The sequence below is a fragment of the Nicotiana attenuata genome, chromosome 5 (genome assembly GCF_001879085.1).
Source record: "Nicotiana attenuata strain UT chromosome 5, NIATTr2, whole genome shotgun sequence".
Taxonomy (NCBI): Eukaryota; Viridiplantae; Streptophyta; class Magnoliopsida; order Solanales; family Solanaceae; genus Nicotiana; species Nicotiana attenuata.
The window spans coordinates 2,439,781-2,456,558 of NC_031993.1; the positions used below are offsets into that span (position 1 = coordinate 2,439,781).

Consider the following 16,778-nt stretch of genomic DNA (forward strand, 5'->3'; position numbering starts at 1 on the left):
TTCTTGTCGTACTCCATTACGATAAAATGTATGCCGACTAAGAGATACCAAAATCAGCTCCTGCGCCAGATTGCTGCAAAACAGTATACTGGTTTTCGGGATAAGGAGGCATCTATATTTCCTTACTTATGGAATATTAAAATGTAGTGGTTGTAGTCCTCTGTGTAAACCCCTATTGCAGTAGTGTTTGGTTTAATGATTTGATTGTAGCCGGAGTAGGCATCTAAGAAGCTCAGCAGTTCATGTCCTGCGGTGGCGTCAATCAATTGGTCGATGTGGGGTAGTGGGAATGAATCCTTTGGGCATGCTTTGTTCAGATTGGTGAAATCCACACACATTCTCCACTTCCCGTTTTTCTTTTTGACCATGACGACATTGGCGACCCACTAGGGGTACTTCGATTCTCTGATGGAGCCGTTGGCCAGTAACTTGTCTACTTCCTCACTGACCGCTTCATTGATAGCGGCGTTGAATTTCTTTCTCATTTGTCGCACGGGCGGATGTAATAGATCGACATTCAGCTTGTGGGTGGCGATGTCTCGCGGGATTCCTGGCATATTTGAATGGGAAAAAGCGAACAAATCTGCATGGTTAGTTAGGAATTCACGATACTTACTTGGGTTGGCGAGGCCGTGCCCGATGTAGGCTTTCTTCGTAAGGTCGGTGTCGTCCAATCGGATTGGCTCGAGATCTTCGACCGTTGCTTTACAGGCCTCCACGACGTCGGGGTCCCTAATGGCGTCCGTTGTCGGGTTGACCTTAGTCCCCGACACAGCTAATTGCTATGCCTCCGCGCTCGCCCCCTTTAGCTGTTGGGTATGGGCGCAATCTTGAGCTTTTTTATAGCATTCCTGTGCGGTGCGAGGCTCGCCTCGAATGCTGAATACTCCCCATGGGGTAAGGAATTTGATCACTTGGTAAAGGCTTGAAGGGACCGCTCGCATGGCGTGTATCCACGGGCGCCCTATGATGACGTTGTACACTGTTTCCTGGTTCATCATGTGGAAAGTTGTTTCCAGCGTGACTCCTCCTGCTAAAACGGGCAGTGATATTTCTCCGGATGTCCGTTCCACTGCATTGTTAAAACCAGTTAGTGTTATGCAACGCGGTATTACCTTATCCTCGAGTCCTATTTGTACGAGGACCCACGGGTGGATAATACAGGCGCCACTTCCGTCGTCAATCATGATTCTTTTAACATCTGTATCAGCGATACGTATAGTGATAACTAAAGCATCGTAATGAGGGAAAGACAAACCGTCGGCATCAGACTTATCGAAGGTGATATTATCTTCGAAGTCGTCATACCGTTCATGGGCGATGGTCCGCTTTAGTTTGTGCGTGGTGGCGAACTTGACGTGATTGATCGCTAAGTCGTCGCCGCCTCCGACGATCATGTTTATCGTGCGTGCTGGGGAGGGCGACTTCGGCGGCCCGTGGGGTTGTTCCCGTCCGCGTCCCAAGTTGATTTTCCCTTTGTCGCTGAGTAATTCCCTCAGGTATCCCTGGTTCAGCATCCTGACCACCTCGTGTCGTAGGCCTATGCAGTTTTCGGTTTTGTGTCCCCGTTCCTGATGGAACTCACATAGGACGTTGACTTCCTCGTGGTAGGGTCTGATTTCATCTTCTGCGGCCGCTGCACTTTGGTGCCCAGCTTCTCCAGTGCGTACACTATTTCTGAAGGAGACACACAAAAGTTATGGGTGGATAATAAAGGAGGCGTACCTCTTTCATTTCGAAGTGGGGCGACGTGTCGCTGTAGCGCGTCTGTATGCCTTGGTGGTGGATGGGAGGATCTGGTGTATGGCTGTGTCGGTCTTTGTTGGAGCGTGGGAGTTGTTCTCGCCGTCCTTCATTGTGTCGATCCCTCCTTGTTTTTGAGTGTATCGTTGTTAGCCTTTGGGTCGGCCCATTAAGATCATCCTCGTCCGCTCGTACCTCAGCGCAATAGGCGTTGTGGATTTCCTCCCATGTGGTAGGGGGATATTTCATGAGGCGGCTTAGTAGCTTCTTGGTTGCCCTCGAACCATCCCTGTTTAGCCCGTTCTGGAAAGCGGCGACTGCCATACCTTCCGATACGTTTGGTAGACTCATCCTTACCCTATTAAACCTGGCTAGGAAGTCCCTGAGTCCTTCCCCTGCGGTTTGCCTGACGGCGAAGATGTCGTTGACCCTTGCTTCCGATTTCTTTGCACCTGCATGAGCGGTGACGAACTTATCCGCCATTTCCTCGAACGTTGATATCGCCTTAGCTGGTAGGTGAGAGTACCACGTTAGGGCCCCTCCTGTCAATGTCTCACCAAACTTCTTCAGCAGCACCGATGGTACCTGTTCTTTTGATAGGTCGTTGCCCTTTACAGCAGTGACATAGTGGATCAAATGATCCTCGGGATCTGTGGTTCCGTCATATACCCTCAAGTAGGGTGGCATCTTGAAGGTTTTTGGGATAGGGTGAGGGGCAGCTTCTTCAGTGTATGGTTGTTCAACGAACCTCCCCACGTCGCGTTTTGGTAGCAACTTGGGAGCACCGGGGATCTTGTCTACCCTCTCCTGATGTTCTTTCATTTGGTCGCGGAGTGCCTTGTTTTCATTCTCCATTTCTTCCATCTTCTTTAGGATGGCTGTTAGCGTGCCGTCGTTGGTCTGTGCCTCGATGGGTTTGTTATTTGCTCGAGCAGCTTCAGGTTCACCCACGGCAGCAGTGGTACCTACCGTTGGTATACACCTGACATTACTTTGCGGTGACTTCTCAACCAAGCCACTCAGAGAGCTTGTTATTCTTCCAGTAGCTTCTTGACCACCGGGGTGTTTCCTTAGCCGCAGATGTGGAAGCTCCTTTTTCATGCAAAATCGTCAGATCTTCGGATGGGGAAGATGAGATCTTTGCACCTGGCGTGATGCTAGGGGTTGCAATCAAAAAGCCCTCGTCACCGGCCTCGTTGAGAGGATCAAGGAGATTGGCTGTAACACCCACTATCGCTTTCATTCTGGTGTTATTTTCAGCCATCTTTTGTTTTCGTGCGGTGTAGAGAATTGTAGTTGGTTGCTCTCTAGGTGGATACTATGATTTTGATTCTCGAAATCCCCACAGACGGCGCCAAATTATTTGGCTCAAAAGTTATCGATGTACTTTGCGAGCTTAAAAATAATCAAAAGTAGGAAAGGGTAAATCGTAATCAAATATAATAGACCTAGAGATGAAAAATGAAGTTGTTGTTGTAGATCTAATAGTGTAAAATGATAATATGAACTCAAGAGAAAGTATTCGTTAGAGATAGAGATAGAGAGAGAGTAAGAGAAAATGAGAGAGTTGTATTATTTCAGAATGCCCCTTTTACAATGTGAAGGTCTCCCTTATATAGTAGGAGACCTCCCTCGAAATAATCAAAAAGATACAAAAATAGGTAACCTTTTCCTAGTGAAGACACTGAGCCTTAAACGATGTCGCTTTTGTTCCCACGCCCAAGTCGTACCCTTGCGTTAGTTGACGTATACTCATTGGGCGTACCCATTGGCGTAGAGACGTTGACGGTCAAATTCGACCCTATACAAAACCCACTTCTATTCAGCAAAATTTAACAGTACACACAATTATTAATATCTTATAAGTTCTCTTGTTGGAATAATTGATTATTTTGGAGTATATTATTTGTTTATGATGAATATTCTAATAAATTATAATTGTTTATTTAAAAAATTTTGAAAGCTAAATATATAATATAGAATACTATTATTAACGAAATATATTGTATATTATAAAATATTTTAATATAAAAGAGTTTCATATGAATCAATTCGTAATAAAAAGNAGAATACTATTATTAACGAAATATATTGTATATTATAAAATATTTTAATATAAAAGAGTTTCATATGAATCAATTCGTATAAAAAGTTTCCAAAAACACTTCGACCACCTCTATTAATATCCCAAACCCGTGCTTCATCTTCCTTTAATATTTTTATATATCTTCTTCATTTATATTGTTTATTATTTTCGGATAATTAAGTATAAGATTAATATAAGTAATATTTTAATGATTTTAAAGTTCTAAATATTAGGATTTTCAATATAGTTCAAATAAAGAAAGACTGAATATGCAAATATTAATTAATTTCAAACTCCTAATTATTATAGCATTAATTAAATTATTATTACTAAATATTAGGAAAATAATTGAATAACTATTTTTTCTCAGTGTGAACTCTAGTTTTAAAGAGTAAAAAAAACGAATATTATTTCGCTAAGTTATGTGATCTGTGTGTGTACTCTATATCAATGAATATATATTTTAATAATTTATATAAATATTATTAAATTATGTGTCTGACTTATAAAATAAAACTACAGAAAAATATAAGAATCCTAAAAATAACGAATGTTGAGCCCATTTAACTAACTCAATAATAAAAGAAATCCTGGCCACATAAATTCTCAGACCTTACTATGACTTATGTGGGAATATCTTATAAAAATAATTGTTATATTTACGACCTAATACAAAAAAAATAAATAAAGTACTTCTTCAAGATTTTTCAAACAAAACAAATTTAAATTTTGAATCTTTTGAACGAATGGGAATGAAAAGGTTGGCCTTATAGCTCACACTGATAAGCCATAACATAAAATCTAAAAATGACTAATATCTTAATATTTTACAATAAATAATTAGATAATTAAATATATAAATGATATATGAATTTATCATTTGTTTGAATAACTGAAAAAAGAATAATGCCATTTCATTTGGAATAGCGTTTTGCCTAAAATTGAATATGCATATTAAATATTAGATAAAACATCATAAACGAATTATATATTTTGCGATAAAAAATTTATGCCTAGAGACTCTTTTTTACTTGTCTTCATGACAAGTAGAGCCAACGTTTTGCCTTAAAATATTTCCAATTTTAGTACGACTAATTATACTTATGTTATATACTTCAATTAGGAAAAGAACTGTAAGGTAAATTATAAATGATTTTAAAGTCCTAAAAATTAGGACCCATAAATATTTCAACAAAGAAAATATTTGATAATCAAAGTTTTAATTGATTTTAAAGTCCTAAATATTATGAAAATAATTGTAATTACAATTCTGTCCAATGTGAAATCCTTTTTTAAAGGGTAAAAAAGGAGAACAACATTCGCTAAGGGCTTTCATGCTTTTAATATAGTATAGATATAGATAGATAGATATAGATAGATAAGAAAATAACTTTCGACTTTTCCAAACTTAGTAGGTATGTTTCAATTTTTCCATGGAGCTTCTATAAGTTTAAAAAAGATGATGCGTAAAAGAGGAGAAATGGGAAAACATCACTATGTTTGGGGTAGGTTTAAAATAGTTCCTTGAATATAATCCTCAACAGTTTGGGTCCTTTAAATTTTGGCAAAAGAGCACTTTTGATCTATTTGTCAACTATTTAACAAACTCCGATTGTTAGACTATATGAGAATTGTGAAAAAAGAAAGATTTAAATGAGAGCTTGAACCGCACAATTAAATCTCCATGACTTTTTTGAACTTCAGCTCTGTGTGTTGGAGTTTCACTTGTAAAAGCCTCGAACTCTAGCACATCATGCTGGAGGTTTTTCGTGTTTTATCTAGAGATATTTTTGTCTCAATTTTATTTCTACAAATTACATTTCTAATGGTGGCTAAATATTAACAAGCGACCCAAAAATTGGCCATCCGACGCTATTTACCCGGACCTCCCTTTTGTTTATTTATGGTAGAAATAACTCCAGGTAGCCATTTAGAGAGCTGCTATTTAGAAATTAACCAGTGTGTCCTGAATTTCAATTTTTTAATTTAATTTTTCAAGATATAAAGTCTTGAAGTTAAGATTTTAGTTCAAATTTTTAAGACAATTAAGTAAGCACTGGCTAAACCCTAAATAACAGTCCTAAAAATGGCTATTTGTGTATCCGAACAAGATTAGATCGCCCCATGAATCCTCTAGCTTCTTCACTAAGGGGCTAGAAATTAAACTTAGGACTCAATTTGGTTTCTCAAAATGTGTTCAAAAAAATTCATATTCTTTTGCAATAATTTAAGAATTTCTTTCAGTAAGTTCATAAATTGTATTGCCAAAAAAAAAAAATCATTTTTGGAATTACGCAATTTCAACAAGTGCACTCATTCTTTGTTAGGTTGGTCACTGATATCCCAGCAACTACAGGAGTAAAGTAAACTTTGGTAAGTCTTTGTCCTTCATTCTAATTGTCACACCTCCTTTTCCGCTACTACACCCCCGGGAGGGTATAATAAAGGGAGTTATTTCCAACTTAAAGTGACAATCGGAGCGGGATTTATTATTAATATTCAAAGTCGCCACTTGGGAGATTAATGGTGTCCCAAGTCACCGGTTAAATCCCGATCCGAGGAAATTATGACTCTGTTAACAGTCCGCGAACCAGAACTCCGAGTAAGGAATTCTGTTAACCCAGGAGAAGGTGTTAGGCACTCCTGGATTCCGTGGTTCTAGCACGGTCGCTCAACTGTTGTATTTGATTTTATCTGATTTCAAAACATGTCCAAACTCATGTGCTTTTATTAGTAAACCGCTTTTATTATTTTTTATTTTTAATAAGAATTGCAACGTCGTGAAAATGCATCTCGAACCACGTCGCACCAGTGCACCCGTGATTGTTAACACATTTCGACTTTGTTGAGATTTGGATTTGGGTCACATAAATGTGCACCAACTTTTAGGAAGGTAATATTATTAAAATTCGCGCCTAAAGCAACTACGAGTTTATTATATTTGGGGAAAACCATGAAATTCGCTAAATGGTCCGCCCGAGTTCTAAGCATTTTATATAGCATCTATTGAGGGCGCCGCAATTTATATGTTTTGATTTGGCGAGGCTCGTCTCATTTATTTTAAGGCCAACCTAAAAGCAACTACAATTCTCTACTTAATTTCGTCTCTAAAATAAAAGGAAAAAAAAAGGTCCTAATTAATTTGTCATTGACTTAGATATGCCTTTGGGCTCAAAGACAAGCCCAGGACATGTGAATTAAATTTCAGTCCATAAACAAAATCCAGTCAAACGTGGACCCTGGCCCAACGGAAGCTGCTTCAATTTAAACAGACTACTAAGCCTTGCCAATTTATAATTCAGAATCAAGGATATGCTGTCCAAATGTCCAGGGCCCAACGCTTTGGGGCCTACTATTAGAAAAGTTGGCCCAGGTGTGATTAGGCACATTCAAGTGTAGCTGATAAACACGGCTCCCAGATTGAGCCTAGGCAGAGACAGAGAATTGTGCCTGGATGCAAATCCAAACGTCCCAGCCCCATCAACCAATTAGGCAATTACTTAGGCTTTGCTTGAGATTCGATGGTAGTAACAATCTAATTGCTATTTCAGCTAAAATAAACCAGTCTCATGTTCCCCTGATTAAAACAGAATTGAAGTTAACACTGAAACATGGGTTAATTTTTAAACACTACTAACAAAGGAAGCTACCTCACATTATCCTATGCTATACTAACAACACATTGAATCAATTTAACATCACTAACTGACTGAGCCAACTTAACAGTCTATAAAATTCATATACGAGTTCAGATAGCAGGAATCATACTGAGTCAAACAGTCCAAGTTTTAACGTATCACGTGCACTGAAATTATACCATTACATAGTTCTAAACTAATCACATCCATAAACATTCACAATGAGCACAGCCTTGAATCATCACTTCATTTCATTTCAATGGAAGAGTACATCACTTGTGAGGTCAAATGCGTGTACTTAAACTGGATTTCCTAAGCTAAACAACAACAGCAGAAAGTATATGTGCAAATAGGCAAAGCTTCATCATTCAACTTCAAATTGTGTTCATGCATGTTAATACAAGCTTCCACATCACTTGAGCCTAAGAATATACCTGGAAATTAGAACAAAAGTGAAGAAGAGGGAAGTCAGCTAAAGCAGTAACGAACAGCAGCCCAAATTCAAAGCAGCTAGATCACTTTCAAATCCAAAAATACCACAGCAAACCCAGGAATGACTAGCAGCAGATTAAACACCAAAAGCAGATGAAACCGGATATGATTGGACCAAAATACACTCGAAATCAACCAGAAGTCCCTGAACTTGAACCAAACAAGATCTAGAAGATACTCAAACCATTTTTAACCCTCCGTTGAACTGAAACTTGATCTACAAATGAAATCCAAACTTAATCTAAGAGAGTTCCAATAGAGCAGTATTTTTATGGATTTTTCTACTGTTTTTGTTTTTGGTTTTTGAATTTTTTGAATTTCAGACTTCAGATCTGTAAAAACTTGTAGAATACTTTTGGGGGGGGGGGGATTTTTGGCCTCCAAAACTTGTGAATCAAGGCAAATGAATGCCTATTTATAGGTGAACAACATACTAGAAGCTTCTATCACCTACCCTTCCCCAAGTAAGACCTAAATTACCATCACATGTAACCTCCCTTAGTCTGAATTTATTTCTCTTGTTTATTCCCCAAACTACCCCATCTTCCTAACTAAAATTACCTGCCTTAAGCAGACCAATCTATCAGGCAGACTGAACGTTTAACAGACCAACGAACTAATATAATCACCTAGAACTAAATGAAGCCTAAAAAATCTAAAACCATTACAAACCTACACATTTAATCGATCAATATTCAATCTACCCGAATTAAAACAGGGTTTAATACTAAGTCAGAAAATCTAAAGAACATCTTTTGAATTAAAGCTACTCAATCAAAACAACAATCAGACTAGATCCTAAACTTGACTAAGTAAGATGAAAGGGGATTATATCAATCCAATTAACCGATTGAACCAGATAGACACAAAACAAATACGATTAGGCTCTAATTAACACAATAATTACAAAGAACTGTTAAGAAACCTAGGGAAACTTACTGAGAAAAAGAAACTCCGGCTAGTCGGGTTATTCCCAAATTCGGCCATGCTTAGGGTCATTTGAGCTTTAATCGACGATCCATTCCTTACGAGGGAGGTCCAGGGGCCCTTTGACATCAGTTGCATGTACTTTGGCCATTTTAGGGTTTTGGCCGGAAAACTTGAAATAGATATTCGAGCCGTTCCGGTCGTATTCGAGCCAAGTGGCTATGGGGGTTGGGTAGAGGAGGAAGAAAGGATATTGGGTTGTTAATTTGGGAGGCGTTGGAGTGACCGGCGTTCGCCGGCGGCGGCTAGGGTTTGGGTTGTTTGAGCAAAGCTAGTGGGATTTGAGAGGAATGAATCACGGATTCGTGTTGAGAGGATTGAGACGGTGTGAGGGTGTGTTTTTGGGAGCCATTGGCCTAAGTAACGTTCACCGGCGGCACGGTTCCGGCGAAGCTCAGAGGAGATACGAGGAAGAGAGAGACGGTCTTTTTGATTTAATTAATATTCCGACCGTTAATAACTAACCAAGGAAGGGTGTGGACCGTTGGATCAAAAGAAGTGAAGGGCTGAGATTGAGTGACGCCAAAACGGCGTCGTTTGGTGGGGGTGAGGGTGGACCGGGTAAATGGTGAGTTTTGGGCCTGGACCACAGTAATTTGGGCGGATTCGTTTGGGCCGAGCAAATTTGGCCCAACTTTCATTTGTTTCCAAAATCTTTTCCTTTTGTCTTTTCTTCCTTTCTTTTTTTTTTTTAATTTCTTTTCATTTTAAAATTAAACATAAATCTAAATTAATTCTTACAACAGAATTAGCGAACTAAAAAAAACTAATTAAATCCCAAACTAACAATTAACACAATTAGTTAAAACAAATTAACACAAAACTGCTCAAAAATAAAACTAAAATTAAAAGTGCAAATTACACCGTATTTTGTGATTTTCTATTTGTGAAATACTTAATTTCTAATCAATCCTAAAAAATGTGAAATTAAAACCCTAAATGCAAGATACTTTTGTATTTTTATGAATTATGACGACTAAAATGCACAGATAAAAATGCAAACAATCAACAAAGATCCACAAAATCCATAAAATTGCAAATAATGAAAAGAAGTTATTTTGTTTTGAATTTATGGGAGTAATTCATATAGGGAAAAAATCACGTGCTCACAGNAAAATTACTTTAAAACTATTTTGTGCCCATCTTTCAATTAAACAATAACATGCAAAAGTGAACTATTTTTGTGATTTTCATGTTTCGTTCTAAAACAAATTAATACCTAAAAATGTGAAATTAAACTCCTAAATGCAAATGCATATTTTTTGTATTTTTAATATGAATTATCATGCACAAATAAAATGCAAACAATTACTACAACATATCACAAAATTCCACCAAATTGCAAAATAATGAAAGAAATCATTTTATTTGAATTTCTGGGAGTAATTCACATAGGGCAAAAATCACGTGCTCACACTAATCACAATTTTTATTAATCTTATATTTCATCATTCTTTTTGATACGATGGAAGTAATACCTCTAGGGTTATAAGTAGACAAAGACAACGTAAAATTGAGAGTTAAAAGTAGCCATAAGTTATGTTGCGCAGATTCTCCAAAAAAGTTGTCACATTCGTATTGGATCATTAAAAATACATTACTTTTGGAGGATCCGACACGCAGTGGTGAAGCCAGGAATTTCGCTAAGGGTGTTCAAGAATTAATATATATATATAAAAAGTAATTTTTGATTTATACATAGTGTATAATTTTTATATGCACAGTATAATTTTTCGACGATGGTATTCATCTGACCACCCTCATTGTATGTGGCACCGCCACTGCCGACACGCATCAGACGATGTTTTTAGAAAGTCCGAGCAACATATAGGCCATATCATTAGACATGATTTTTAATTTATGTTTTGTTTATTGGGTTAATTTCTAGGCAATGAAGTGGTATCCTATGAGAGCCCAAGGCCTACAATAGGAATACATCGGTTTGTTTTCGTGCTATTTCTGCAATTACGTCAAGAGAATAATGTCTATGCTCCTCAAAGTCGTCAGAATTTCAACACAAGAGATTTTGCAGAGCTTTATAATCTTGGCTTACCTGTTGCTGCTGTTTACTTTAATGGCCAAAGGGAAAATGGTACTGGTGGCCGTCGACTATAATATGCATCCGTTTAATATGTATAAATAATTTATCTAAGCAAATTATCTTTTCTAGAATTAGGAACTCATGAACTCAAAATTCTAGCTCTGCCTTCTGGCAATATGTTGTTATTACACTGTATTTGTAAAATAAATTATGGAAATATAAATGAATATAAACAGTAATGAATATAAATAGAAATGACATAAACCAATTCGAGCCCACTGAATTCACAGTGTTTCCTTAAGGAATTTAATCCCCTCCTAGTACCCAAGGTTATGGATTATTTCCTCCCAGGATAGAACGAATTACACACTGGTGTAGTGGTACTCAAACCCCAGTGTTTCAGCGAACACAAAGTTCGGTAGCAAATCACACTTACTTTTTGCTTTGTTTTGATGCTAAAAGTATGCAGAAGAAGGAGAGGAAACTCAGAAAATTGTAGTTAAAATTCTGAGCAGAATAGTGTTGTATTTATAGCCAAAGTTGGGTCTCTTCAGAATGGCTGTTTATGCAAAACGCCCACAGCATAAATGCCATTACATAAATGGCCATTTACTCAATAATAAAGAGGGAAAATAAAGAGGGAAAATTGAAGAGGGTAGTTACTTTTCTGTTACCAAAACAGAAAAACGGATTGGATTTAATATTAATATTTTGTTATTAAAACAAATATTTAATAACATTTCTGTTAATATTTTACTATTAACAAATAAATTTGGTCCAAAAAGTTAATCAATCAATCGATCATTTGACCAAATCCAAATCCAAATCCAAATCCAAATCCGAATCCGAATCCGAATCCGAAGCCGAAGCCGAAGCCGAAGCCGAAGCCGAAGCCGTAGCCGTAGCCGTAGCCGAAGCCGAAGCCGAGCCGAGCGAGCGACGACGACGACGGCGCGAGGCTTGCCTTCTTCTCAACTCTTTAAGAGCTAGAAGAAGAGCAATTGCTTATATACCCATAAAAAACCTCTTCCTCTTCCAATATGGGACAATGCCCATTTGCCAAGGGAGGGGGAACTTAAAATTTCACTCAAAAATTTCATTTCCCTCCATTTCTCATTCACCCTCTTTTAAGTATTTAATATATTAATTAAATACCTTAAAAACCCAACAATCCCCCACATGAATGGGGAATGGCTATATCACGGAAGTATGCATGAAAAACTGTGTGATTCACAAGTAAGGATTAATTGCATCTGGATAAGTAGGTTTCCCTTTGAACTTTCCGTAGTGAACTTATGTCGGATATACTCGATCAATCGGTAGATTTGATATCTTTGAACCGTCGAACTTTAGTGTATACCTAGACAACCACAAGTCACACAACCAACCCTTAACCGTCTTTGGTTCTCATTGTTGTGTTCGTTTCAGCCATGAACACCGCCTGGTTTCATAAGTGCGTAAAGAACTGGCCTTGCTGTGTTCTCCTTGAAGCGGCTAACACTTCACACTTACATAGGTGATTCCTAAACGTGTCATCCCGTAGATACACTATTTGATATACCCTGTATCAAATTTAGAAATCATTAAAAAGCCTTAATGCTTTATCCTTGGTACTGAACATTGTCTCATCACGAGAATGGACCAAAAGTTTAGTTGACAATGTTGAACCGTCATAAATGACTTTGTTTGATCTCCTTGAACCTAGATCTTGGGATCTCCAGTCTTCTAGGTGGAGTTACCGCCACTATGACTTGTTCTCGGCCATAGTCCCATCCCCCTTGATGATTTCTCAACTACCTCTCTAGTTAGGCCTTTTGTAAGTGGATCCGACACATTATCACTTGACTTTACATAGTCAATCGTGATAATTTCTCTAGAGAGTAATTGTCTAACGGTTTTATGTCTTCGTCATATATGATGAGATTTACCGTTATACATAACGCTCCCAGCCCTTCCAATTGCCGCTTGACTATCGCAATGTATGCATATTGGTGCCAACGGTTTGGGCCAAAATGGAATATCTTCCAAGAAATTCCGGAGCCATTTATCTTCTTCACCGGCTTTATCTAAGGCTATGAATTCAGCCTCTATTGTAGAGCGGGCAATACAAGTTTGTTTGGACGATTTCCAAGATACCGCTCCTCCACCAATAGTGAATACATATCCACTTATGGACTTGGAATCAGTTGATCCGGTGATCCAATTTGCATCACAATATCCCTCAATGACCGCAGGATATTTACTATAGTGCAAAGCAAAGTCCTGGGTATGTACTAAATACTCCAAAACTCGTTTCATGGCCATCCATTGAGATTGACCTGGATTGCTCGTAAACTCAATTTACTTATAGCACAAGCTATATCTGGTCGTGTACAATTCATGATGTACATTAAGCAACCCAACACACGAGCATAATCCAATTGTGATATGCTTTGGCCTTTGTTATTTGCTAATGCAAGATTCACGTCAATTGGAGTCTTTGCAACTTTAAAGCCCAAGTGCTTGAATTTTTCAAGTACTGTCTTAATATAATGAGATTGTGACAATGCCAGAACTTGAGAAGTCTTATGGATCGTAATTCCCAGAATTAAATCAGCAACTCCCAAGTCTTTCATATCAAACTTGCCAGTTAGCATGCGCTTAGTCGCATTTATGTTGGCAATGTCATTACTCATTATCAGCATATCATCCACATATAAGCATTCAATGACTATGTGATTTGGAACATTTTTAATGTACACACATTATCACATTCATTTATTTTAAAACTATTTGACAACATTGTTTGGTCAAACTTCGCATACCATTGTTTGGGTGCTTGTTTTAGTCCGTAAAGGGACTTAACAAGTCTACATACCTTCTTTTCTTTACCTGGAACCACAAACCCTTCAGGTTGTTCCATGTTAATTTCTTCCTCCAACTCTCCATTTAAGAAGGCCGTCTTAACATCCATTTGATGAATTTCAAGACCATAAACTGCAGCTAACGCTACTAACGTTCGTATGGATGTAATTCTTGTAACTGGAGAGTATGTATCAAAATAGTCAAGACCTTCTCGTTGTCTATACCCTTTGACCACAAGTCTTGCCTTATACTTGTCAATAGTGCCATCATCTTTATTTTCCTCTTAAAGATCCATTTAGAACCCAACGGTTTATTTCCAGGAGGAAGATCAACCAATTCCCATGTATGGTTGTTTAGTATGGATTCTATTTCACTATTGACCGCCTCTTTCCATAACAATGATTCCGAAGAAGACATAGCTTCTTTAAATGTTTGAGGCTCATTTTCCAATAAGAAAGTCACAAAATCTGGTCCAAATGAAGTAGACGTTCTTTGACGTTTACTACGTCTTGGATCCTCTTGGTTAAGTGTACTTTCTTTTGTTTCTTCCCGAGGTCGTTTAGATCCTTCACCAATCGACTCACATTCCTTTTTATACGGATATATATTTTCAAAGAACTCAGCATTATCTGATTCTATAACCGTATTATTATGAATGTCGGGATTTTCTGATTTATGAACCAGAAATCGATATGCTTTACTATTAGTTGCATATCCTATGAAAACACAATCAACGGTTTTCGGTCCTATTTTTACCCTTTTGGGTTTAGGAACTTGCACTTTTGCCAAACACCCCCACACTTTAAAATAATTCAAGTTGGGCTTCCTTCCTTTCCATTTTTCATATGGAATGGATTGTGTTTTGCTATGGGGTACTCGATTTAGTATTCGGCTAGCCGTAAGAATGGCTTCCCCCCACAAGTTCTGTGGCAAACCAGAACTTATCAATAATGCGTTCATCATCTCCTTTAATGAACGATTCTTTCTTTCTGCAATCCCATTGGATTGGGGCGTGTAAGGGGCCGTTGTTTGATGAATAATTCCATATTCTAAACATATTTGTTCAAAAGGAGATTCATATTCACCACCCCTATCACTTCTTATCATTTTGATTTTCTTATTAAGTTGCGTTTCAACTTCATTTTTGTATTGCTTGAATGCGTCTATTGCTTCATCTTTACTATTAAGTAAGTAAACATAGCAATATCGAGTACTATCGTCAATAAAAGTTATGAAATACTTTTTTCCACCGCGAGATGGTATTGACTTCATGTCACAAATATCTGTGTGAATTAAGTCTAAAGGATTTGAATTCCTTTCAACCGACTTATAAGGATGTTTAACATACTTAGATTCCACACATACTTGACATTTTGATTTGTCACATTCAAACTTGGGCAATACTTCCAAATTAATCATTTTCCGTAAGGTTTTATAATTGACATGACCCAAACGTACATGCCATAATTCATTTGACTCAAGTAAGTAAGACGAAGCTGAAATTTTATTATTATTTTCAACAACCATTACATTCAGCTTGAAAAGGCCCTCAGTGAGGTAACCTTTTCCTACAAACATCTCATTCTTACTTATTACAACCTTATCGGAAACAAAAACACATTTAAACCCATTCTTAACAAGAAGTCCAGTAGAGACTAAATTCTTCCTAATCTCGGGAACATGAAGGACGTTGTTCAAAGTCACCACTTTGCCGGAAGTCATTCTGAGAAATATTTTCCCATATCCTTCAATCTTCGCCTTTGAAGCATTTCCCATAGAAATCGTCTCATCGGGTCCAACGGGAGCATAAGAAGCAAAAGCTTCTCTAACAGCACAAACATGGCGAGTGGCTCCAGAATCAATCCACCACTCTTTAGGATTGCCCACCAAGTTGCATTCGGAAAGCATGGCACATAAATCATCAACATCATCATGCTTTTCAACCATGTTTGCTTGACCCCTTTTCTTGTCTTTCTTCGGAGCACGACACTCCGTAGATTTGTGTTCAGTTTTCCCACAGTTGTAGCAGTTTCCACTGAACCGCTTCTTGCTTGGGTTGTATTTCGGTCCAGAAGCCTTCTTTCTCTTTTTGTTCTCTTCAACAATATTTGCTCCCATTATTGTTGAATTTCCACGGCCTCTCTTTTCCGCAGCTTTGTTGTCCTCTTCGATTCTCAACCGAACAATGAGATCTTCAAGGGACATCTCCTTGCGTTTGTGTTTCAAGTAGTTTTTGAAGTCCTTCCACAAAGGAGGCAACTTCTCAATCATCGCTGCTACTTGAAATGCTTCATTGATAACAAGACCTTCAATGAAATTTCTATTAGTAAAAATACTAAGATTACTACTTTCAACATCAATGTTAAATTGAGTTATACCTTCAGCAAGGAGATCGTGAATAATCACTTGCAATTCCTGGACTTGGGTAATAACAGACTTGCTATCTACCATTTTGTAGTCCAAAAACTTTGCAGCAACAAACTTTTTCAACCCGGCATCTTCGGTTTTGTATTTCTTTTCAAGCGCAGTCCACAGTTCCTTTGACGTTTCCACGCCACTGTAGACGTTATACAAAGCATCCTCCAGCCCGCTTAGAATATAATTCTTGCACAAAAAATCTGAATGCTTCCACGCCTCAATCACGAGAAAGCGTTCAGTTTCTGGAGTTTCATCGGACAGCACAGGAACATCTTCCTTGATGAACTTCTGGAGACTTAGAGTAGTCAAATAGAAGAACATCTTTTGCTGCCAGGGCTTGAAATCAATCCCGGAAAATTTTCCGGGTTTCTCCGCCGGTGCCAATGCTGCCGGTGTCGTTCGGCTTGTTGAGGCATTGGCAGTCACCATTGGAACAGCTTGGTTCTCATTCTCATTAGTCATTTCTGTAAAAGAATGACACAAACGTTAAAATCACGTAGATTTTAATAGAGTACAAAACCACAAAGGT

At 37.9% G+C, this 16,778-nt stretch overlaps 1 protein-coding gene across 1 annotated transcript in view; it reads left to right on the forward strand.

Annotated features, from left to right (window-relative positions):
• LOC109225175 (protein FLOWERING LOCUS T-like) overlaps window positions 1-11,061 on the forward strand; it is a 24,983-nt gene extending 13,922 nt beyond the window's left edge. Inside the window, exons 3-4 of the mRNA XM_019389763.1 lie at window positions 6,157-6,192; window positions 10,830-11,061. Coding sequence (XP_019245308.1) covers window positions 6,157-6,192; window positions 10,830-11,061 — 268 coding nt within the window. The remainder of the gene's footprint in view (window positions 1-6,156; window positions 6,193-10,829) is intronic.